The sequence below is a fragment of the Perca fluviatilis genome, chromosome 9 (assembly GCF_010015445.1).
Source record: "Perca fluviatilis chromosome 9, GENO_Pfluv_1.0, whole genome shotgun sequence".
NCBI lineage: Eukaryota > Metazoa > Chordata > Actinopteri > Perciformes > Percidae > Perca > Perca fluviatilis.
Genome location: NC_053120.1, coordinates 11,933,030 through 11,956,316, shown reverse-complemented (window position 1 = coordinate 11,956,316; position 23,287 = coordinate 11,933,030). Strand labels below are relative to the sequence as shown.

General features: G+C 39.8%; 1 protein-coding gene across 4 annotated transcripts; it reads left to right on the top strand.

Annotated features, from left to right (window-relative positions):
- Window positions 1–1,606: 1,606 nt before the first annotated feature.
- On the top strand, window positions 1,607–22,875 carry tie1 (tyrosine kinase with immunoglobulin-like and EGF-like domains 1). Of its 4 annotated transcripts, XM_039811311.1 has the most exons (25): window positions 1,607–1,930; window positions 3,205–3,498; window positions 3,654–3,764; window positions 3,935–4,090; window positions 5,221–5,352; window positions 5,800–5,940; window positions 6,059–6,187; window positions 6,915–7,060; window positions 8,514–8,658; window positions 8,785–8,943; window positions 9,485–9,625; window positions 10,822–11,124; window positions 11,653–11,943; window positions 12,518–12,711; window positions 12,868–13,014; window positions 13,124–13,187; window positions 13,313–13,423; window positions 16,528–16,718; window positions 17,492–17,605; window positions 17,742–17,786; window positions 19,339–19,409; window positions 20,864–20,904; window positions 21,125–21,221; window positions 21,316–21,415; window positions 21,826–22,875. In XM_039811311.1, exons 1-25 carry the CDS (start codon window positions 1,867–1,869, stop codon window positions 21,895–21,897), a joined length of 3,459 nt encoding a protein of 1,152 aa, XP_039667245.1. In that variant the 5' UTR covers window positions 1,607–1,866; the 3' UTR covers window positions 21,898–22,875. The 4 variants fall into 4 exon arrangements, with proteins under 4 accessions (XP_039667245.1, XP_039667247.1, XP_039667246.1 ...); XM_039811313.1 differs by lacking the exon at window positions 10,822–11,124; XM_039811312.1 differs by lacking the exon at window positions 17,742–17,786 and having other exon boundaries at window positions 1,608–1,930.
- Window positions 22,876–23,287: the final 412 nt, after the last annotated feature.

Sequence of the window (23,287 nt, the reverse complement as noted above, 5' to 3'; positions counted from 1 at the left end):
TCAGAGGACACATGGGGCATGCAAAGTGCAGGTCCTGGCCACACACATGCATGTTACAGTTTTTTCCAATTGCTAAAACACAATTTTGCAAACTAGGCTGGTTTTATCAAAATACTTAACACAATTCACAAAACCACACACCCAAACTGCAAAATACCTCATATATCCTGCAAAATGAAGCACTGCAACCAAAACTACATATAGCATTATCAAAATCAAACTTTTGCACCACATGGTGCACACTTCATTCATGTTACGAGATGTTTGTCTAACCAACTACACACTGTTGGCCATAATGAAAAGCACTCTCATCTTTAGTGTGCTTTGTCATAACACTAAAATAGTTCAAATTGTAGAAAATTCTTCAGATTGTTCACATGAACAGAAAACATTTTTATTTCACCAAACAAATCAGTGCAACATATGCACAGCAGATATATTTACATTGGACTGAACAAAAATATGCTCACAAAAAAACAGTAAACTGAAAAAGAAAATGTGCAGAAAAAATATATAGAAAAAAAGAGGCATCATAGTGCTTACTTCCTGATTAAAGTGTTAACCATTAACCATTGAGGTGTTTGGCCAGGTGGCACATATATTGGCCAATTAGCTCATGTAGTGTCATTTTGAATGGCAGTGTCTTGAAATGGCAAATATGTGACTTTATGTCAGATTGTTGTGTCTTATGCAGAGAACCGTGTTCAGTGCATTTAAAAAGTGCCACTTTGAATTGCAAAATTTGTGTAAAGCAGAAAATGTGTTTAGACTTTTGGAGACTTGAGAAGAGGTTTTGCTCTCTGTGTGTCAGTTTAAATAATTGTGCTAATCATGTCATTTTAGTGTGTTAGCAATTGGAAAAAACTGTAAATATGGGTAGATTTTATGTATTGTGCTCCTGTATACAATTATCAGCATGTAGACGATGTATTTGGATTTCAATTCTCCAAAAACGTTATATTTTGAAATGCCTGACATGCGCAAAAGTCCTGGTGCTTCACATTTTGCATGTTTTACATGTTTCTTACAACACAGAACCACATTTTTACTACATTTAAAATATATATATATATAATCAACTACTAGATGATAGTAATATCTATAGCGTCTAAAGTTTTGATTGTCATATTTTTTTTTTTTATGTAGGCCTACAACTAGAGTAGCTAATAGTGCCCAGTGACGGACTGGTCATCTGGAATTTGGGCAAATGCCTGAAAGGCCGCACCTCTATGGGCCACTACTTATAAAGTTATTTTATGCATGCAGCCGCAAGGTGCGTTGAAAGATTAACTTGGAAGGCAGAGTTATTAATTTCCAAGCTAGGTTGTTGACAAAAATAGGGCCGGTGTGTTGCAAATGCTAGGGCAGTTTTTTGATCCCAGTCTGTCACTGATAGTGCCACAGAAGATTAAAAGTGATAACCACACTGTCAGTTCACTGCTAAACAATATACATTCGTAGTGTATTTCAATCATCAATTGTATGCAAAGACAAGCAGAGTGGTTAGCATATTGTATTGGAACAAAAAGTAAGTCATAAATACATTAATCGGATCGGGGAGGTCTGGAGCGCCAGCAGTCCTCCGCTGTCTGGTGACGCTCTTCCTTCCTTTCCCACCCAGAGAAAGCTGAGCTTTACCGAAGGTCCAACTTGTGCTTAGTGTGACAGACCGTGATACCATCTCTGAAAGCTATACAGGACCGCCGTAGTCGTTACCGAACATATTTTACACCTAAACCGGGGCTCTGGGTAATTCGCCAAGTTATGCGTAAAAAAGCGCACCACTCGTCGTGACGCAGCGTCACCGTTTTGGATGTACAGCTCTCCCTGTGAAGCTGATTTATTAACAACACCTTTTTTTCCCCAATGAGGATTATAAATACCATGAGGATTTTGTGGATGTTTGTATTGTGCTTCCTTCATTTATCAGGTAAGGGGGAACTTATTTTAAGGCTGTTTGGGTTAGCTCTTAAACGGAGCAAACATATTGAGGTCGCCCCACGGTATTGTTTTTTGAGAAATGTTATATATATTATTTATATTTTATTAATATACCCTGTTTAATCATATATATTTAGTTAAAGTCATAAATATCCTAGGAGTGTAGAGTGTGGATGTGTGAACCCTTTGGGGAAAGCAGGAGCTCATCCATGTTTCCTGCCATTGTTCTGCGGATCTGGGGCTTAAATACCAGTGAGAAGGAATGCTGACAGTATTGGGTTTGGCACTTTTATTAAAATAATCACATTCCTAGAGGCTTTTTTGTTTTTGAACCAGGATTTTGTACAAAGCTGGGCAAATATTGCCAGTTTCTCAATCCTCATCTCAGGTTTCAAAGTGTTGTAATTTAAAAAGTCATTTTAATACAAAATACAGATTCAAGACATACTGTGGCAGAAAAAGATACTTCTGGGCTACAGACTATCTCCTATGGTTTTCTCCTGTACTTCACGTTTCTACTGCACAATTTTATAACAACTGTGTCAGGTGAATGCAGATGTGAAACATGCTGCATCCTTTAATCTAGAAGTGAAACTTTTGACATATTTGATATTTGACATATAGTCTGACACACGTGTCATGTGACTGATGTTGTCCATTGTGAGCTAATGGCATTGTTAGAAACTAGATTACAGCATGGATCAGAAAATGAACATTTCTATTGAAACTTGCATCAGATATTGCTCAATGGTGTTTTAAGCCTCCAACATCACCTTCCAGGCAGCTAACCCTCACCTTAACCCTAACTATCACCATTGCTGCGCTGCCTGGAAGGTGACGTTGGGGGCTAAAAACACCAAACACTTCAGATATTTGAAAAACAATGGAGTTGAACAGTGCTGTATGAAGAGTGAGTAGTACAATATCACATCATAGAGATGCTGAGACAGATGTGACCATGATTTACATATGTTTTTTTTCTGTTCTTGTGTGAATCAGATAACTTGCAGCCAATTTTAACATCCTATTTACAACAACAGCCTATTTTCTTGCTCAAAATGTGAGGCTATGCAGTTGTGGGTCTTCTCCTGAAATGGTAGAATTTTTCATTTACTTACCTAAACAAGAGAAAATGCTTGATGCTAAATCTCCTGCCTCAAAAGGTTTGGTGGATCGTATTAGTCTGATAATCAAGCCAAGCTCCGTATGACTCGAATAACTTACCTGTACTGTATATCACAAACACTATGATCTGTCCTGCAGATGCTGTGATCGACTTGACCATGATCTCCACAGCGGAGGTCACCAACGTTAATCACTTCTCCATCTCTTGTATCAATGGAGAGCGCAGCCTTGACCAGGTTGAGCTGAACATCAAGAAAGACAACAAAATCCTCATAATCAACAAGAAGCCACATTTTAAAGTACATGTTAGGAACAAGAATGCAGTGGCCAGAGACTTCCGTGACCTGGATAATATCGGTATCTTCTACTGTGAATCCACTCAGGAAGTTCCCCCACTTGAGACGGTCACAATGATCAATAACTTTGGTAGAGGTGGGTTGAGACTTTATACATTCTATACAAAAAAGTTATTTTACTAACCAAGCCTAAACTATGACCAGATCATTTATGGTCTACAGTTTTCTTATATGTCCAGTTTGGATGGTGTGTCATGCTTGGAAAAAATATGTATCTGTTTTCCTTTATAGCATATTTTGTCCCAACTCACCTCACACTGACTGCTAACAAAGGAGAGACAGTTCACCTCAGCATGCAGCTACTCAGCTCCCAAAAGAGAGATGTAACCTGGAAGTACAATGGTAAGCCATCACACACAACTCAAGACGGATGCAAGTAAGAAACTGTCCACTAATACAAAACATGCACTAACAGGTTTATGATCAAGGATCTTGTGCAAATAAGAAAAGAAGATTATTTTGTGACACATACACTATGCCAATAATGTTTTTTTTGTATGTGTTTCATATAGGAAACTACTATTATATGACTCACTGGAACGATGTGATCAATCGCACAGCTGTACTCACTGTGGAGAACGCAGTTTTTGCCAATCAAGGCATCTACAGTGCCAGCTACGTTGGGGACAGCCCCATTCAAGGTGCCTGGATGAGGCTCATTGTCAGAGGTTTGTTGGATCCTGACATTTACACACTTAGAAACAGAAACACACACAAACAAACAGCCATTTATACACACTCAGGATCAGATTGTCTCAAGTTTTTCAGGTGCAGATGTGACACATTCTGCCCCAGGAATATACTAGTATACTAGGAGTACTACTAGTATACTATATTTACTCACATTCATGCAATTATTCACCTCATAAATAGAGGAAATTTCAATGACAGCACACAAGAGGGAAGACACTACAGAATATTTGGTTTATATCTCATAATAAAAAAAAGAATACAAAAACTGATAAGTAAAAAGTCCCTGCCCCTGGCCAACATTTGTGGCTTACATGTGAATATGACTATTGACTATTTAGTCAATAGTCATATTCACATGTAAGCCACAAATGTTTGTTATTCTGTAAAGATTAAAAAAGAGATACATGTGTGATTTAGTGAGCTTTAGAAGTGCTGGTAGGCAAAAAATGTTCACCTTTGGACAGAGCCATGCTAGCTGTTTCCCACTGTTTCCAGTCTTAATGCTAAGCTAAGCTAAGCTAACCAGCTGGACAAACATGAGAGTTTGTCCAGCTAACTCGACAGCAAATAAGAACATTTCCCCAAATGTCATTGTACAATGTGGGAATGTAAATTAACTACTAATTACTACTACTAACTACTTTTAATAACAGCAAAAAAAAATATCTGAGTTAGTTTTGAGCTTATTATATTCAAGCTGGAACATGACATGTCCTTTAGTGAGACAGCACATGTGTTTCATTTCCTGAAACTCATTATTGTAAAGAGAGATCAACAGTATTAACACCATCTCCACCCTCCACCTGCTCTGCTTTGAGATTCCCCTATTCCCTCTCTCTCTCTCTCTCTCTCTCTCTCTCTCTCTCTCTCTCTCTCTCTCTCCTCTCTCTCTCTATGTCTCTCTCTCTGCAAGATGCAGTAGCGTTTTTGTCTTTCTTTTTCTGTGCACTCTGAAAATGATTTCGGGCTCAATCGCCTGAAAGCGGAAACTTATTTTACAGGGAGGTTCAAACAAACTGTACACATAACATGTATGGATTTTACACCTCACACTTTATACATTTTGTGTACTTTTCTAAGGAAAGAAAACTCTTTTTCTCTGTAGACTGTCCCAGTAAGAAGTGGGGTCCTTACTGTGACAAGGACTGTCCGGAGTGTCTTAACGGCGGATGGTGTCACGATGTCGATGGAGACTGTATCTGCCCTCCAGGATTCATGGGGACGCGATGTGAGACAGGTTTGTACTGTACTACTCAATACAACGTGCTCACACAATAGTAGTAGAAATTCAAGTCAAAGTCAATCTGTCTGTGCTATATCGATCCAAATTGGGTACATTTTGACACTGCAATTGTTATTTAGTGTGCGTGTGTTGAGCTGTTACTACTTAAAGTCAGGAGACTCCATGTGAGGTCCACTTCATTTAAAGGACAGACATTAGATAAGCATTACATCTTCACAGCCTTTGGGTAATAACCATGTCTAAGCAGTTTGTCTTTTAATAATGCAATCAAATATAACTGTACATTAAAAATCTATGGGTTACAGTCAGATGAGTACACTGGCAGACTAGCTACTCTGTCCTCTGTGGTGTTTTGTAAGGCAGGTTGAGGCATGATACAGCAATACTCAAGGAATTTAAATAAACACATTTGTGAATTTGTCTTTCTCTGATGGTTTGCAGCCTGCAGAGAAGGAATGTTTGGCCGAAACTGCCAGGAGTCATGTGGCCCCGAGTTGAACTGCAAGGGGTTTCGCTTCTGCCTACCAGACCCTTACGGCTGCTCCTGCGCCAGCGGCTGGTTCGGCAGCCGCTGTGAGCAGGGTGAGCACTGCATCATTTGAATTTTTAATTAAAGTAATATGCCTATAGGTTTAATAATGTGTTTTTACTCTTGCGTGTGTCACACAATGCAATATAGTTTTCTGTTTACTGTTGTCAGCCTGCTATAGTGACATGTATGGACCAGACTGCGGCCTGAGCTGTCAATGCCAGAATGGAGGAGTTTGCAACCGTTTCAGTGGATGCCAGTGTCCGACAGGATGGAGAGGACAGAACTGTGAGAAGTCAGGTAGGTATCACCCCATCATATTAATTCTTCTTTTGCTCCATTTCTTTCATTTAACCCCGCCTCTTCTGCGGAATGGAATTGACTGCATTAATACTGTATTCTAAATATATTCTTTCTCCTTATCACTGCACGGCCCATTTCACTTTTCATCATCCTGCTCACCAAATACCACCACCTTCTTCTTCATCATGACAGCAAACATTTAGTAGCATGCCCAAGTTACAAAACTCACAAAACACAGTCGCACATACCAGGATTACACGCAGTTTAATTAAACATTCACCAGAAAAGTCGGCTTCATCAGAGTTTATGACAGAACCCCAGTGAAACCCTGATGAAGCCAGCTTGTCTGGTGAAACGGTTGAATTTATTTGCATGTAAATCCTTGAGTCTGCAACCATTTTGTTTCTTCTCTTTTAAGTTTTCAAGCTTTAATGGCCGACGTGTCTGCACCTGAAACTGTCAATATTGCACTTCTTCAGTTTATCTTCGTGCACAAGCTAAACATAAAACATAATCTTTGGAGATATTTTGAATTCCTAACAAAACATATTTAGGTTGGGAATTTTGAAAATACCATTAGCTATGGACAGCTATGGCTTTATTTTCGGGATAATAACTGTTTTGAAATACGTTGATTCCTATCCAGTGATTCACATAGTTTTCCTCTGTCACTATCGACATTGCCTTTTCTCAATCTCTGTTCCATGCCTCTCTCCATTTTCAGACAAGGCTCCCCAGATCTTGAATTTGGATGGTAATTTGGAGTGGAATCTAAACTCCAGCCCCAAGATCTATTGTTCAGCTACAGGCAACCCCCTGCCCAGCCACAACAGCATTGAGCTGCGAAAGCTGGACAGCACTGTGATCAAGGTAGAAAGGCCGGCAATTGCTTGCAACACGCCTGAATGAAAATAAACAAAACACACAGGTTGGATGAAACTTAAGATAAGGTAGTCAGGCAGAGATTAAATACAAGGCCACACAGGAAGAGGGTGATCTAGTACAGTACAGTTTCCAAAGTTGGTGCCTTGACAGTTGGCCAAGGGTGTCGTCATCATATCATGGTTATTGTTATATAATTGTAAATTTTTTATGATGTTTCACCAAATCGGAGAGAGCCAGGTTAGCTGTTTTTCTGTCTTTATGCTAAGCTAAGGTCACCTCTTGGTTCTTAACGCACAGACATGAGCGCAGTATTGCTCTTCTCATCTAACTCTCAGCTAGAAAGCCAGTAACCAACACTTCACAAAATGTAAACACCTTTAAATGTGTAAAAGGTAATGAGTCACTCTAAACAATGTTAAATAAAATAAATAAACCAGTTTGTAAAATCTCTGTGAACATTGTTGGGTGCAGTGCCATCAGCTAAAGAATAAATTTAAATTGTACTACGCCTTTAAGATTGGGCTGATGATTACAAGGTTAAGTCAAGCGCAGAGGAAGTCAACAACACAATGGCCTGACCAGATAAGGCTGTATCACTCTACAGTGCAGCAGTCACCATGTGTTGCCTATAAGAGACATGCTCAAGAGACATGCTCAAATTATGTTATTCTTTCTGTGCTGTTTCAATTCAATTCAATTTTATTGATAGTATCAAATCATAACAAGAGTTATCTCAAGACACTTTACAGACCACACTCTATGATTTACAAACACCCAATAATTCCAGTAATTCCCCCAAGAGCAAGCATTTAATGCGACAGTGGAGAGGAAAAACTTTCTTTTAGGGAGAAACCTTGGGTGGTGAGGAAAACTTCCTTTTAGAGAGAAACCTGGGACAGACCCAGGCTCTTGGTAGGCGGTGTCTGACAGTGCCAGTTGGGGGTGTGATGAACAGTGGCAATAATAGTCACAATAAAGATAATGGAACTAAAAATAGTAGTTGTAGTAGTTCATGGCACTACAGGGCATAGCAGGACGTAGCAGGGACTAGCAGGGCACTGCAGAGCGTAGCAGGTTGTAGCAGAGCATAGCAGGGCATAGCAGGGCATAGCAGGGCGCGGAGCAAGACCATGGCGACAGCTGCAACCATGATTTAGGTGCCACCCTAATCCAAGGAAAACTGCTGGGCGAAAAAAACTCCAGGACTCCAGGGAATAAGCTCACCAGAGCTAAATTAGTGACAAGCATTTCTGGGACATGGATGCACACAGATAATAAAAGCAATCTGATACCAGCACTTCACACAGGAAAAAAAGAAATCTCTTAGAATGAGGCCGTTCTTAGCGCAAATCCAAGCAGCAGCAAGAATAGGTCCAGTCAATGTTTATTTCTTTTCATCTTGCATCGCATTCTATTGTGTGTTATGTTCTACTCTCAGGCTTCTCGCACTGTCATGGACTCGAATAAGAGTACAGCCTTGTTTGAGATCCCTCGTCTGAGCGCTCAACAAGGAGGGTTGTGGGAGTGCAGGGTATCCACCAATGGAGGCCAGGACTCCCTCAAGTTTAACCTCACCATTAAAGGTCTGTGTATCTGGTTCCTTTTGAGTAAAGTTATAAACAGAGAGGAAATATATATTATTTTGTGACCATTTCCAGTATGCAGGCACATTGCACAACAGCAACACATGTTTTGCTGTGTCTACTCAGAGCCCCCTGTGCCCACTACTGCTCCCAAACTGCTGGAAAAAAGGAGTAAGCAGCTGCTGGTGATGCCGGTGGACTCCCACAGAGGAGACGGCCCTATTGTCTCCACCAGGCTTCTCTACAAGCCTGTGGAAAACGGAGACTCTTGGTCCTCCATCATAGGTAAGATATCATTCAAAGGTGTCATGTAGTCAGCCTTTATCAGAGGAAGCAACATTATCAGAAGATTATTTTTGACTTGTACTTCATTCTATAGTAGTAACAAAAGTAAATATTGTAGTAACCAGTAATAACTATTATTTCAGCACTTTATAAGATTAGGTTAGAATATGTAATCTACAATTACAGAGGGAAGCAAATCATTGCTTTTTGCTCCAATTCATAATAAAACTAATACTTAACGGAAATGCTGATGGAGAACAACCAAAATACTGCAGGTTATGTGAAGAAATAAAGCTGCTCATAGAGTGTGCGTCACGTCCTGAGTTCAAGTGTCTGGCTGTTTTCACCCTAAAGCAATTCATCATATAACTAACAAGGAAAAAGTGTAACCTCAGATTTTTTTTTAAATAATTTTATTTATATTCTGTGTGTCTATAATACTTCTATAGATGTATGGGTTAAGCAAAATGTTAGCAAAACCTCCTGCTGTAAAACTATCAATAAAATATAATCAGCATTTCCTACATCCACTTTCATTCAGTTTATAGTGACAAAGAGCCCATCACGCTGATGAACCTGGAGCCTTCAACCCGCTACCACGTCCGTGTCCAGCTCAGTCGTTCTGGGGAAGGCGGAGAGGGGCCCCCGGGGCCAGAGGCCATCATGGAGACTGATTGTCCCGGTAAGACCCACAGATAACTGGGATCACACACATCTGAACATGAGTATATTTTTCAGGAAATCTTGCCTGGGAACAAATCGCTGGATCACAGAACTTAAGCAAGCACAATTATCTTGCGTCTGGTTAGACTAATAGTTTGCTGAGCAGTTCTTTTCCCAGGCACGAAGGAGCCAGTTGTCTTTTCCCCAGTGATCATATCTGTCCTGATGACTCGAGTATGGGATAAATATAAAAAGATACCAGTGGCCTGAAATGATCCGTGGGCACTTCTTTGCTAAAAATAAAATGAAGACCCTATGGGATCAAAACTACAATAACAAAAAACAAACCTTTGTCATCAGTCAGCTAGGAGTCACAAGGGAGTCAGGGATTTAATTCCTCACTGATTGTGGTGTAGAGGGAGAGAGCATATCTGAGTGTGTGAGTACAGAAGTAAAAAAAAAAACTAAAATGGGAAAATTGTTGTTTTGGGTTGTCATAGTTTTATCGTTATATTGAGTTTGACTCTTTGGCAATATGTGGTCAATGTCTGAAATGGAACAAATTGTGTCTGTTACAAGGGAACGTTGGTCTCTTGCACAAGCACAAACTATTTGTAATAGTGACTTGTACGCCTTTGAAAAGGACCACACAACAGTTTAAGACTATGGAGTGAGATGTTGTATTTAAAAATGCCTATCACAAAAATGAAATCTGCATTTAAAAATACTGTATTTATGGTAGCCATTCATCTATTGGTTGCCGTGGCCTATACTGTACACTTGGCCAAAACGCAACTTTCCCCATGTGAACAGACTACTTACATAAAGCCTGCTTAGAATTAGAATGCAGTTTGGATTTGGGGCACAGACATACAAACACATTCAGATCTCCTATCAAACTGCATGTCTTTGGACTGTGTGGGGAAACCAGAGCACCGTTACAAAACCCACATGAACCATGGGGGTAAATTCAGAAAGGACCAAGACCAATATTTAAAGCTAGTACTTTCTTGCTTGTGAGCTTACAGTCCTAACAACTGTACGGCAGCCAATTGAAATATAAATTGAGGTAACCGTCCAATTCACTTCAAAGAACTTTATCTGTCCCTCAGAAGCTCAGGGGTCAATTTGAGGGAACAGTGACTGACGTAGTGAGAGAAATTCCCAAGGAGCTGTTAGTCCACTCAGCTCATCCTGTGTTCTCTGTCGCTGCAGAGCCCACAGTTCAACCTGAGATTGACATCAGCTCGGTGGAAGGCCGCAATGCCACTGTACGCTGGCGACTGCCCGCCAACAATGGCATTAATGCTGACACAGCCAGTGGCTTTTTAGTGCAGCTCTTCGGGCCGCCGCCCTACAGTGAGAAACTACTGGAGAAGACCACCCTGCTCACTGTGCTCTCCACAAAGTTCCACAACCTGGAGTACCAGAAAGACTACACCGTGGTGGTGCGCCTCATCAACTGTGGCAGCCAGGGGCCGCCCTCCAAACACTACCACTTCCGCATCAACAGCCAGGGTAACTAGAAACTCTGCTGTTAATAAGCTGCAAGGAAGGCTCCTTCTAAATGCAGTTTATAATGCATTTACAGTGGTTTGTGGCAAAATAAGAGGCCTAACACAATATAGAGTATGTTGTATGTAAAGGCTCACACGTATTGTTTTAGTGGTAAATAAACAATAAAAAAGTGGGATGATTAAAGCTTTTTACATTTGTTTTAAACACTCACTTGTTTTTAAAAGAAAAATGGAATTGGTGCTTGCTCATTGCTTGGTGACTCTCTCTCTGCCCACAAACTTTAATTGAGTTGAGGATACGATTAGCAGCTAAAAAGAAAAAGGTAAGGAATAAAATGCATAATCCAAGTTAGAACAATGTCAGTCAGAAAGGCAATGGATGCTATTAAACCCTTGTCTTTGGTGTTAAAACTTTCCCAGAGCACCAAAGCGTTAAAGCCTGTCACTGGAGCTGTAATTACATTGTAGAATATAGTTTTACAGAATTACTGTTGATTGCCCTAACTGTGATAATGTCTCTGTGTCTCAGGTCCATCATCCCCACGCAACATCCAGGCCCTGCCTCTGTCTATGTCAGCCATTCAAGTGAAGTGGCAGCCCCCTGAAGATTCCAATGGAGGCATCATTAAATACATCATAGAGTACCAACCAGTTGGCCAAGGGACGCCTCACCCTTGGGTGGACACAGATGATGGAAACAAGACCACAAAAGATGTGACAGCACTCAACGGCAGCACACTCTACCAGTTCAGAGTGAGGGCTTTCTCCAAAGTGCCGGGAGAGTGGAGCAAGTTTGTTCAGGCGATGACACAAGGGGATGGTGAGTAGGAAGTTACTGTCTGCTCACCCACCTTTATCCAGCATTTCTAAAACTGACATTTTGAAATTGATTGATTATTTCATACTGATGACGAAAATTTGGGACCTAACTATGGGATGTCAGACCAGAAAAGTTTGAGAAAATCTTGTTGTAAGCCTTTCCTCTCTGGGTTGGCACACCAGGGCAGCAATATTACAGCAAAAATGTACAATTCCTGGATTACTACAATGATTCATCTTTTCAAAATGAATGAATAAACCAGTGTACTGATATAATAAAAGACTTTTATAGTTTATGGGGCACACATCTATTTTCCCTTCACGCTAAAAATAGCTCCCAGTGGAAAATTTCTACACTACTGTTCTTGTGGCCAAAATTGGGCTTTTCCCAGGTGGCGTAGAACAAGACCACCCACCCTGGGACAGGAATTTATTCAGGATTGTAATAGATAGACAGCCTATTTATCTCCACTGTTTGAAAATCATCTCCATCTCCCTACTTGGTTTTTCCTATCCATCTTCCATCCTGCCCCTCTGTCCTCTCTTTCCATCTCTTCCCCGCTGCCAAAAAAAAGGCCTTCAGAGTTTAACCCCGACCACCCAGGGTGTGGCTGGGAGGCCTGCTGGGGACAGCTACCAGCTGTTGGTGGCAGTGGTGGGCTCGGTAACTGTCACATGTGTGACTATCCTGCTGGCACTGTTGGCTCTTTTCTTCATCCGCAAGACGCTGCTCAACCGTCGGCGCACGTTCACCTATCAGTCTGGATCGGTAAGGATCCGAATTTCAGAAAGCTGAGGGGTTTACTCATTCTTAATTGACATAATATCAGATCTGATAGATCTCATATTTTTGAGAAACTCTTACTGTCAAGAAATTAAATATATTTGTCTGTATTGCCAAGCTCAAGAATGTTTATACTTCCAGGGTGAGGAGACTATTCTGCAGTTTAACTCAGGAACTTTGACCCTGACACGGAGGCCCAAACCGACACCAGAGCCACTCACCTATCCAATCCTGGAGTGGGAGGACATAAAGTTTGAAGATGTCATCGGAGAGGGCAACTTTGGCCAGGTGTTTGGGCTCTTAATGTGCTTTCAGAATATTTTAAAAGTTTCTCTTTTAGTTGGTTTACTTTATTCACTTGGTTAAACATTTAAGCTAACAACTGTTTCAAAACCAGGTCATCAAAGCAATGATCAAGAAGGATGGCAGCAAAATGAGTGCAGCCATCAAGATGCTGAAAGGTAAGGCATTCATGCATGCCCTCGAGATACCCTAGAAATACTGTACATGCATCACATACAAACACACTGAAGCTACTTTGCTTGCACTTCGTCTAATGATGCCGTGCATGCTGATCTTCCTGCAGAGTTTGCCTCAGAGAATGACCACAGAGACTTTGCAGGGGAGCTGGAGGTGCTGTGTAAACTAGGCCAGCATCCCAACATCATCAACCTGATAGGGGCCTGTGAGAATAGAGGTGAGTGAGTGACACCTAGTGGCTTTAATGGATATTGATGAGCTTTCGAGTTATGGCTTTTAAAGAAATATTGATGGTTATGACGTGTAATACTGTTTTTGGTCGTACAAATCTATTGGCTGTCGGGTGCAAAACTAAGAAGCTTGTTTGTATGTTGCCTTTCCTTATTTAGCATCTAGGCCTTAATAAATTGTGTGATATACTGTATATTCTACTTGTCATTTGGTGGACATTGGTCATTTATGTAATATGCTACAACATAAACCAATGGTGGTATTACCTTATTATTTATCATATGCATCATACATCTGAAATAATAACAACAACGCAAAACCAAATTTAAGGTCCACTTACTATTAGTTTCTCTGGAGCGTTCAACACAGTATCACACAGTCTTTATCAGCGGGAGGAGTTTGTTCAGTTGTTATGTAGATGATCCATTGTGATCCATATGTGAGCTCCGTGTTGTGGTTTCATCCATAGCAAGTTTAGCAATGTCTTTCCTGTGCTTGAATGTTGTATGGTCATTAATATTAATTAATATAGTTTATTGGTATGTATTGTGGAGACTTTCCAAATATTCAAATTATCTAAAAATATTTTCCCAATACCAGAATATGTGTCATAATGTGTCAGTATTGACTTTTGGAAGGACATACTAGTCAGTGTCTTGCAGAAAATATCCTGACCCAATCCTACTTCTATCTATCCTGATTTTACTAAATGTAGCCCTGTATGTAGTACTGTAAAGGAACAGGTTAAATTCTTTCTGCTTGAGATCCAAAGAGACACTCCCATCTGATCCTCTGTCATCTGCACCTGGAAAGCAGCAGCATGTGTCCAAGCTAAATAATCCTTTCCTGCCAGAAGCATTTTGCACAATGACTTTCTGTTTGATTTGTCCATTTGCTCACAAGCATACGGCTGTGTCATGTATTTGTGTATGTGTATAAGGTTTCCTTGGCCCCAGGTCTTACCATGGAGTATCAGTTTCTCACAGCCCCATCTGATGGCTTATGCATTAAATAATTCAATTGCTTTCGTTTGATCAAAGATTGATAACATATGCGAGAGGAAGTCTAGTATGGGAAGTAAATCAGTGAGGACATTACAAAACCAGCCTTGAAAAATAAACATCTGACTTATTCAGTGTGTCTCCCCACTGGTTTCAATTTCAAGTAGCACTTGACTAATGTGTTAAATCTGTTGTTTAACTCAGGTTCACTTCTTTTATTTAGTGAAAGGAGTACAAAAAGACAGTATTCATGCTTATGAATAGCTCAATTTTGAACAGTCATAAGTAACACAACAGTATATTGGATTAAGTTTATACAAAAACAATTTGAAAGGTTAAGACATGCATATTCTATTTACAGTATGGAAAGACTGGCCTGGTGCTCAACCTGCAAACTGATTGTAAAATGGAGGAAAAGAGGAAGGAAGTAGAGGGTGAGAAAGCAAGGAAGGAATAAATGATTGTTGTAAGGAAAAGGGGAGGGAGGAAAGCGGGCTGGAAGATAAATGTGAAAATAAAAAAGGAAAGAGATCAAGAAGAAATACATGCTTCCAGGGAGTAATACTTCTTTGACATACAGTTTGCACTTGTTTTCCCAGTGCTGCCTCTCCCTTTGCCCAAGCTGTTACAATGTCTTATTGCAACAGAGAAAGTGGCCTGCAGTGGTAGCAATAGCTGTTACTCAATAGCTGTTTTTGGCATTTTGGGAGTTTTCTGCTTCTGTCTTCTGGTTTCAGGCTTTTATTAATTTGATCCATTCAGCATCTGTCTGTAATTATTTAGTTTAAAGGGGAAAGATATATGGTGTTGTTTTCAGTTATACACTTTCTCATCTTTCCGAGATCTGGAACAAATTGATTCTTTATATATCAACATTGTGAAAGAATTAGGTGTGTGCAGGGGTAATTCAGCATCAAACGGTTGAACGTCAGGAAATGATCATGGAAGTTATTTGATAGATACTCAAATGTAAGGGGTAGATAAAGTTTGAAAAACAAAATAGTCAGCATCCTCTGCATCAGCTTTTATAGCAAAACATTTTTACCAACCTCTGTGGAGACTATATGCTGATATACTACCTTAAATACACATATAGAGTTGTTTTAATAAAGTTGGTCTCAGGACAAGAACTAATTAATTGATTAATTGTACACTCTAAACATAGGTCGGCAGAGATCAACCATCTATAACTCCTAAGTTCAACATTTTAATGCTGAATGACCCCTTCACGCACCTAATTCTTTCACAATGTTGATATCTAATGTTAGTCAACATTCCAGATCTCGGTAAGAAAGTGTATAACTGGAAACAACATCATATATCTTTCCCCATATATATATAGTAATATATTGTGCTAATATGCTTGGTTTGATATAAAGACATTTGTGTTTCATTTTGAGAAAATAAAATTGGTTTGGAAAGACGTTGCTGCAGGAAACACAGCATGTCCTGATTAACATAAGTTGTTGTAGCTGAGAAGGAACATACTTATATTATGTTCCAGTTCTTTGGTCAGTCTGTCTCTTGCCCTGTTATTCTTTCCTTCCACATATGGTATTAACTAATTGTGTTGGCACTCTTTCTGGTCCTGGTAAATTCACCATGAATCCCTTCCAACAAGCACAAATACTTCATGACCTGTAGGAATGTGCCATCTATTAACAAACCATCTGGTTGAGGATTTCATAAAAAGGTCTGGTTTACCTCTGTCTGTGTCAAGATGGAACTGTTGAAGGCTAAGCCCCGTACCAACTGTAACTGGGTCTCTTACCGACTTATTGTATGCAGGCCAGCCATGCTCATTGTCACAGTTTTTTGGGAGCTGAGCTGCTAATAACTTGTACAGATAGAAAATGAAATGTTTATTAGCATCAGCCTTAACTTTATTAATCACCATGACATTTTCTGTAATGTTGAATACATTATGTATTGCCCCAAAGCAATTTTAAATCTCATATTAACACATTAAACATCATGGAAAAGGGACATGTATGGCACATTTATTAGGTATCCCTTATACTGTAGTACTGTAGGTATGTAACAGGGTAAACTCCTCTTCGTAATGTTACTCCCTCTCTGTTTTTTTCAGGTTACTTGTACATAGCCATCGAATACGCTCCCTATGGTAACCTTCTGGACTTCTTAAGGAAGAGTCGAGTGTTGGAGACCGATCCTGCCTTTGCCAAGGAGCATGGCACTGCTTCCACCCTCACCTCCCAGCAGCTGCTGCAGTTCGCTGTAGACGTGGCAACTGGGATGCACTACCTAAGTGACAAACAGGTAGGAGGAGTATGTGGGTGGCTGCTTGTATATTAATTTGTGTGGAAAAGTGTTTTTTTATTTTTTTTTATTTTTTTTATTCCAAGTTCTCATAACAGGCTTTTTCATCAAATGGCCCCTTGACAGTTGATGTTGAAAAAGTAATTAAATGACTTAAAACAAAAGTGATTAAATTATTTTTAAGGGCTTCATTAAAAACACAAATGGGGCAGAGCTGTAACAATGTAATGCAATCAGTTATATATCTTATTGATTGCAACATAATTCAATTATTATAACTGTCCTGACTACTTCATACTCATAGTGCTTACTAAAGTATTTTGTAGATGTTATAAAGCTGACAGCATTAAACATGTCAAAAGTAGCTGCAATTATTGAGCTATTCCATTATTACTGATGCATCATATGTTGCACCCCATTTTAAGTAATATCTTATATGTTTAATGACGTAATTGTGTTATATTACCCAAGCATGTTATTATATTAGAAGTTTGTTTATGTCTTTGGTCCATTTAGAAGAACACTTTATAAGGTTTGCTTGAGCTATTACATCATTCAGCTCCAGATATGACATTTTTAGTTACTAAATTAAAAAGTTAAAAGAGTGTCCTTTTCAACTTACAACTTTCAATAAAACAAAACCTTTGAGAAAAAGAAAAAGAAAATTCTGTTCAAACATATATAATCATGATGTTTCTGTGTAAAGGGTTCATGCATTAGGCCTAGTATTATTACCAGTAATAACGCCTCTCCTCTCTTCCACTTTGTACTAGTTCATCCACAGGGATTTGGCAGCCAGAAATGTTCTTGTAGGGGACAGCCTGGTGGCGAAGATTGCAGACTTCGGCCTGTCCCGCGGTGAGGAAGTGTACGTTAAGAAGACAATGGTGAGTGGTCGTGTCATACACATGTTCTCCTTCAGAAAACAGCCAACAGAGGTCACTAGCTGTTTTGAAGACAATGTATTCAATGTATTTCCACTTTATTTATAATTCTGTGGGTATTTTTACTTTTATTGGATAGTTGACAGAGAAGAGGCAGACTGGAAACGGGGGGAGAGAGAGAGGGGTATGACAACTGCAATCACATTGGTTGTTGTAATGCACACACACACATGCTCACATTTAGAAGACAAAAACTAGAGGTTCTGTAAAATAGCAAAATACTAATCAACACCTAGGGCTTTTTCCATTGTCGATTGAAAAAAAATGTCAATTAATGTTTCCCAAAGACCAAGATTACGTCCTCAAATGTCTTGTTCTGTCCACAACTGAAAAGATATTTAGTTTACTGTCACAGAGGAGTGAAGAAACTAGAAAATATTCACATTTAAGAAGCTGGAATCAGAGAATATTTACTTTATTTATTTTATTATTCTTATTAAAAACTTTATTATTATTTTTTTTTTTTCATCCAAAATGACTCGAACCAATTAATCAATTATCAAAATATCTGCAGAATGATATAATAGTTGACAACTAATGGATTAATCGATTAATCTTTGCAGCTCTAATCAACACAGGCACAAACAAACTGCAACAGACATTAACCAGTAAATATCTGCACGTTATATACATTTGTGACATTGTAATATCTTTAGCCTGTCAGTCAATTTGTTGCCTGCCACACAATGGTTATTACTTAATTAGTATACCATTGTTAAAAAAGTACTTTATTATTTGTAACTAACAACTTATTGTGAAGATGAATTACTTATAACTACTACTTACTACTAGGATTTATTGCAAGCTGACAGTAAATTACTGGTCTCATGTCAAGTTAAATGCAATCAAACAATCTAAACAAGGGCTTTGTTTAGACCAAGGGGGTAAGCGAGCATCCGGAAAGTGTACCTCCTATGGGGAGTTTCTAAGACTAACAAGCCAACACCTGCCGCTAGCATTCCATTGACTGCCATTCATTTTGTTTAAAGACTCTATTTGTCTATTGTTTATTTCTAAAGAAACACAACAATGTGTAAAAGGCTCCATTACCTTGTATGTTATGGCCCCGTAGCAGGCGTTTTTGTAAAAATAGGCTGACACTACAATCAATCAAGAGAGAAGCCCATAGAGAGTAGATGAAAGTATTGGAACAAAATATTTCAGCAATGTTTTGATGGATTGGAAATTCTTCAGTATGTGGCAAGTGAATTCATATGAAGTAACATTCAGATTTCTCTCGGCACAGCTACCAGAAGACTTACAACTTTCAGACAGGTTTCTCACATCACATCTACGTCGCCAAGCTCAGTTTGAGGCTGCGCAGTACGCTCAGCCATCACCGGAAAACTGCTTCTAATTGAATTTCACTGGTCTCCGTCGAAGTCTATGTTGTCGCTGTGTCCATTAATTTTACTGTCTATGGTTTAGACAGCAACTGAGAGATTCTGATAATATGTGGGATGACCTGTAGAGGGCAGTCATGTGTAAAAACCATCAACTGCAGCATAGTGTGGATCATAATTTTATAATACGGATTGAAGCATATTTTACTTTATTTATTCCTTTTTATATATTTTATGTTTTAATATTCACAATCAAACTCTTCACATGTGTGAGCAAGTTTATACTGTATGTCAACATAGAAGTAAGTGTCACATGAATCTGTTTGCTTTCAGGGGAGGCTGCCTGTACGCTGGATGGCCATTGAGTCCCTGAACTACAGCGTGTATACGACCAAGAGTGATGTGTGAGTGTACAGTACAGTGTTAACTTATCTGTTTAACTAACATAATTCCTGACTTTAACTATTGCACTCACTGCAACAGGTGGAGTTTTTAAGGCATGCTAAGTTTGTCACGCGAGAGCTTCAATTATATCTGTATTTGAAACTGCTCAGAGAGCTGTTAGGACATATTGAGTGGCATGGCAGGCTTGCAAACAAATCATCCCTCTGTCACTGGTGGCGTGGTAACAGTGTGTTGTGTAACTGATAAGCACGACCAGGAAGCCTGGGGTACACCTTAGCAGACAGACTTGGTCTGTCAACTGCAGCCTATTTATACACAGCGAACAAGCTTGAAGAGCGTAGGACAGCTAACGGAAGAAGTGTGAAGGCTCCCTGTAGGGTCAGAGAGTTGTAAACATTAGTAAGAGAAACAAATTGTGAGAGAGAGGTGGAGAACAAGATCTGAGACAGAGGGAGAAGAGATAAACAAAGACAAAAGGGACAGGCCGACAGCACAAACAACACTTGTCTTTTCAAATGACACATGGCATTGTGACATGTGAAACAAGTAGCATTTCTCTGTCGCTAATCAGATCGCAGGAAAGAAGGTGGTTTGTTGTTGTTCAGACAGTGGTTTCTTGTCAATGATGTTAAGAAAACCTGCATTATCATTGAATTCCTGTACATACACTACCGGTCAAAGGTTTGGGGTCACTTAGAAATTTCCATTCCACTCCATTATAGACCATATACCATAATACCAGCTGAGATCAGTTGCATTGTTTTTTTAACCAGGGCAGCAGTTTTCAGATTTTATGTGTTTACATAATTGCAAAAGGGTTCTCCAATGTTTTCTCAGTTAGCCTTTTAAAATGATTAGTAAACAGAATGTGCCTTTAGAACATTGGATGAATGGTTGCTGATAATGGGCAATGTAGATATTGCATTAAAGATCAGCCACTGCTTTCTACAACAGTTGAGAACCCTTTTGCCATTTTGTAAGCACATAGTGTAATCTGAAAACTGCTGCCCTGCTTAAAAAAACAATGCAACTGATCTCAGCTGGTATTCTGTCCATAATAGAGTGGAATGGAAATTTCTCAGTGACCCCAAACTTTTGACCGGTAGTGTATATTTAATTATTCAAATGTTCAAATTTTCCTATGCAGTGCATTGTAAAAATGTGAAAATCAGGACATTTCACATGCAACAGCAGCATTTCTACCTTCATAATGCAAGCATTGTACTGGATTCAAAATATTAAATAATTAGCTGTATACGTAGATTAGCAGGTCTGAGATGATGCTGGTTTATTTGCAACATTTTAACCTAATATGATCAACAAAGGAAGTCCCAGGTGAAGACATTAAGTTAATGATTATTTTCAGATGTTCCTAACAAACCCCATATATTTTCTTACCCTGTCTTTCCTACTTTACAAACATCTCTGTCCATTTCTGCATTTTCTCTCCCAGGTGGTCTTTCGGTGTTCTCCTCTGGGAAATTGTAAGCTTAGGTAAGTAAGCATACAACCTGTGGTGGTAACATGATGGTGAGGAACCTTGCCATTCCTTGAACCATAATCACCATAATAAACGTAATATCTCTCCTTCTTGTGTGTGTGTTTGTGTGTGTGTGTGCGTGTGTGTGTGTGTGTGTGTGTGTGTGTGTGTGTGTGTGTGTGTGTGTGTGTGTGTGTGTGTGTGCGTGTGTGTGTGTGTGTGTGTGTGTGTCAGGTGGCACACCGTATTGTGGGATGACGTGCGCTGAGCTTTATGAGAAACTGCCACAAGGCTTCAGGATGGAAAAGCCCAAAAACTGTGATGATGAGGTGTAAGTAGTCAGCATTTTGGAGCTAATGATCAGCTTATCCTGTCTTCCTGTCCTCTGTTCTACCCTGTTCATCAATGTCTCTCTCTCTGTCCAGCTATGAGCTGATGAAGCAGTGCTGGAGGGATCGGCCCTATGAGAGACCCCCCTTCTCCCAGATCTCAGTCCAGCTCAACAGGATGCAGGAGGCAAGGAAGGTAATGCTGCATTCACACAATGTCTGCAGAAAGGGAAGAATAGGAAAATGTCCTGTTGTTCAAACATTACTCCAAGATGGCTACCCCATTGCTAAAACCAAATTCACATCAGATACTTAAAAATGTAGTCTAAAGTTCGCTTTGTTGGTTATCAAGTTACATACAGGGTGTTACTGTTGGGAATTTATCACACTAAAACACTGCAAATTGTAGTTTTGCAGCCATTTGGTACCATTTTGGTGGCACTTTTGTAGTTTTCAATGTGTGGTCCGTACGATATGACATGAATGCATTACGAGGCTTCAGCATTAAGACACAGATGAAGAATCTTACCTCCAGTGTGCGCCCAAATATCCTTCATATTTTTATGTTTTAAAATCTTAAATCATAAGCTTCCCCCTATCTTCCAGGCTTATGTGAACATGGCTCTTTTTGAGAACTTCACCTACGCTGGGATAGACGCCACAGCCGAGGAGGCCTGACTACCAGCCCCCTCAGACCCTAGCATGCCACGTAGCATCAAGAGGAAGTCCCGAGGATGGTCGCCACGTTACTGCCACCTCCCTGCCGCACAACGTCGAGACAGGAGGACCAGGCGCTCTACCAAAGTCACCCAGCTATAGACGGAGGACTGTGAAAGGACACTGTGTGGAGTTATCAAAGGCATTAAGAGATGAGGAGTATCGCTGGGCCTTGGATGGAGAGATGCCATTGCTAGTAACCTTTTGGGAAAACCTGACCCCCTATTACTACAAAACAGTCCCAGAAAAAAAGACACAACATTGTACCTCTTGCTGTTACGAAAGTTACAATGCTGGACCCTTTTCTCTGAGTGTTGAGGGGAAGTGGCAAATAACGAGCTATGTGACATGCTGAAACACCACAGGGTCTGTGGGGTGTCAACGCTGGACTTTATTTTCCTTCCATGGCTCTAAATGGAGAAGGAAATCTTTTCATGAAGATGAAGGACACAGTGTGGATCACACTTATTCATGTTCTCAGACTGTTAGAAAAGGATGAAAGACACATACAATGTAGCACTTAAAAGCAGCCTCATTCAAGCCATCTGTGTCTTTTACATTTTTGCCTATCACTGCCATGTGAATGTATAACTACTGTATATATTTTTTGTCTCTTTTTAAGGTCACATAGATGTATCAAAGCCTCCTATTCGAATGTAGTCAAAGATACAGACTGATATAAATGCAACCATGGTAGATGCTCCATGTGTTGCATGCAAAGCTCCGCCAGTGAGCCGGAGAGTAGTTGTTTGGAAAATGCTACCTATACAGGCCAAGTGCACAGATAGTCTACCAGCTATCAACATTATAGTTTACCTTTATGCAACCTAACACAATGTATGGTAATATATCCATCATATGATAATGTACAGTGTGTTTTCATTAACTGGTGCCTTGAATAAAGGTTTTGTGTGGTGACAGGACTCATCACCTAAAGTAGTTGTTCTATTTGCATACCTGTTAGTCCAGTTTTCAGTTATAAACTACAGTTTCTGTGACACTGAGGATGTTGACTTTTGCAAAGATGATCGTGTTTTTGTTGTTGTTGCTGCTGCTGGCCTTCTCAATAGTGAGCATAGTGGGGAACCACAGGCCAGGCTGCTGGGGGGCCAAAGTGTCTTTGGAGAGTTCAGGAACACTGATCTCCCCTGCTGCACTGAGCTGATCTGTCACTGGGTTTCCTCCACAAACCAACCACAGGCACATAACTGTCTGTCAAACATGGTATCAGTGGCCCAGCTTCCTGAGGACTCCCACAAAAATACACCAGCTGTACAACAACACAATTGTTTAATAAAGGAACAAAAAAAAAAACATTTATTTTTAGTCAATTTATTTTGATTGAAATCCA

Bases quoted from the DNA above. Each gene is read 5' to 3' on its own strand.
- tie1 (XM_039811311.1), top strand. From the start codon at position 1,867: ATGAGGATTATAAATACCATGAGGATTTTGTGGATGTTTGTATTGTGC. The intron at 3,499-3,653 runs GTGGGTTGAGAC...TTTCCTTTATAG, and splicing joins GATCAATAACTTTGGTAGAG to CATATTTTGTCCCAACTCAC. The intron at 21,222-21,315 runs GTAAGTAGTCAG...CTCTCTGTCCAG, and splicing joins AAAAACTGTGATGATGAGGT to CTATGAGCTGATGAAGCAGT.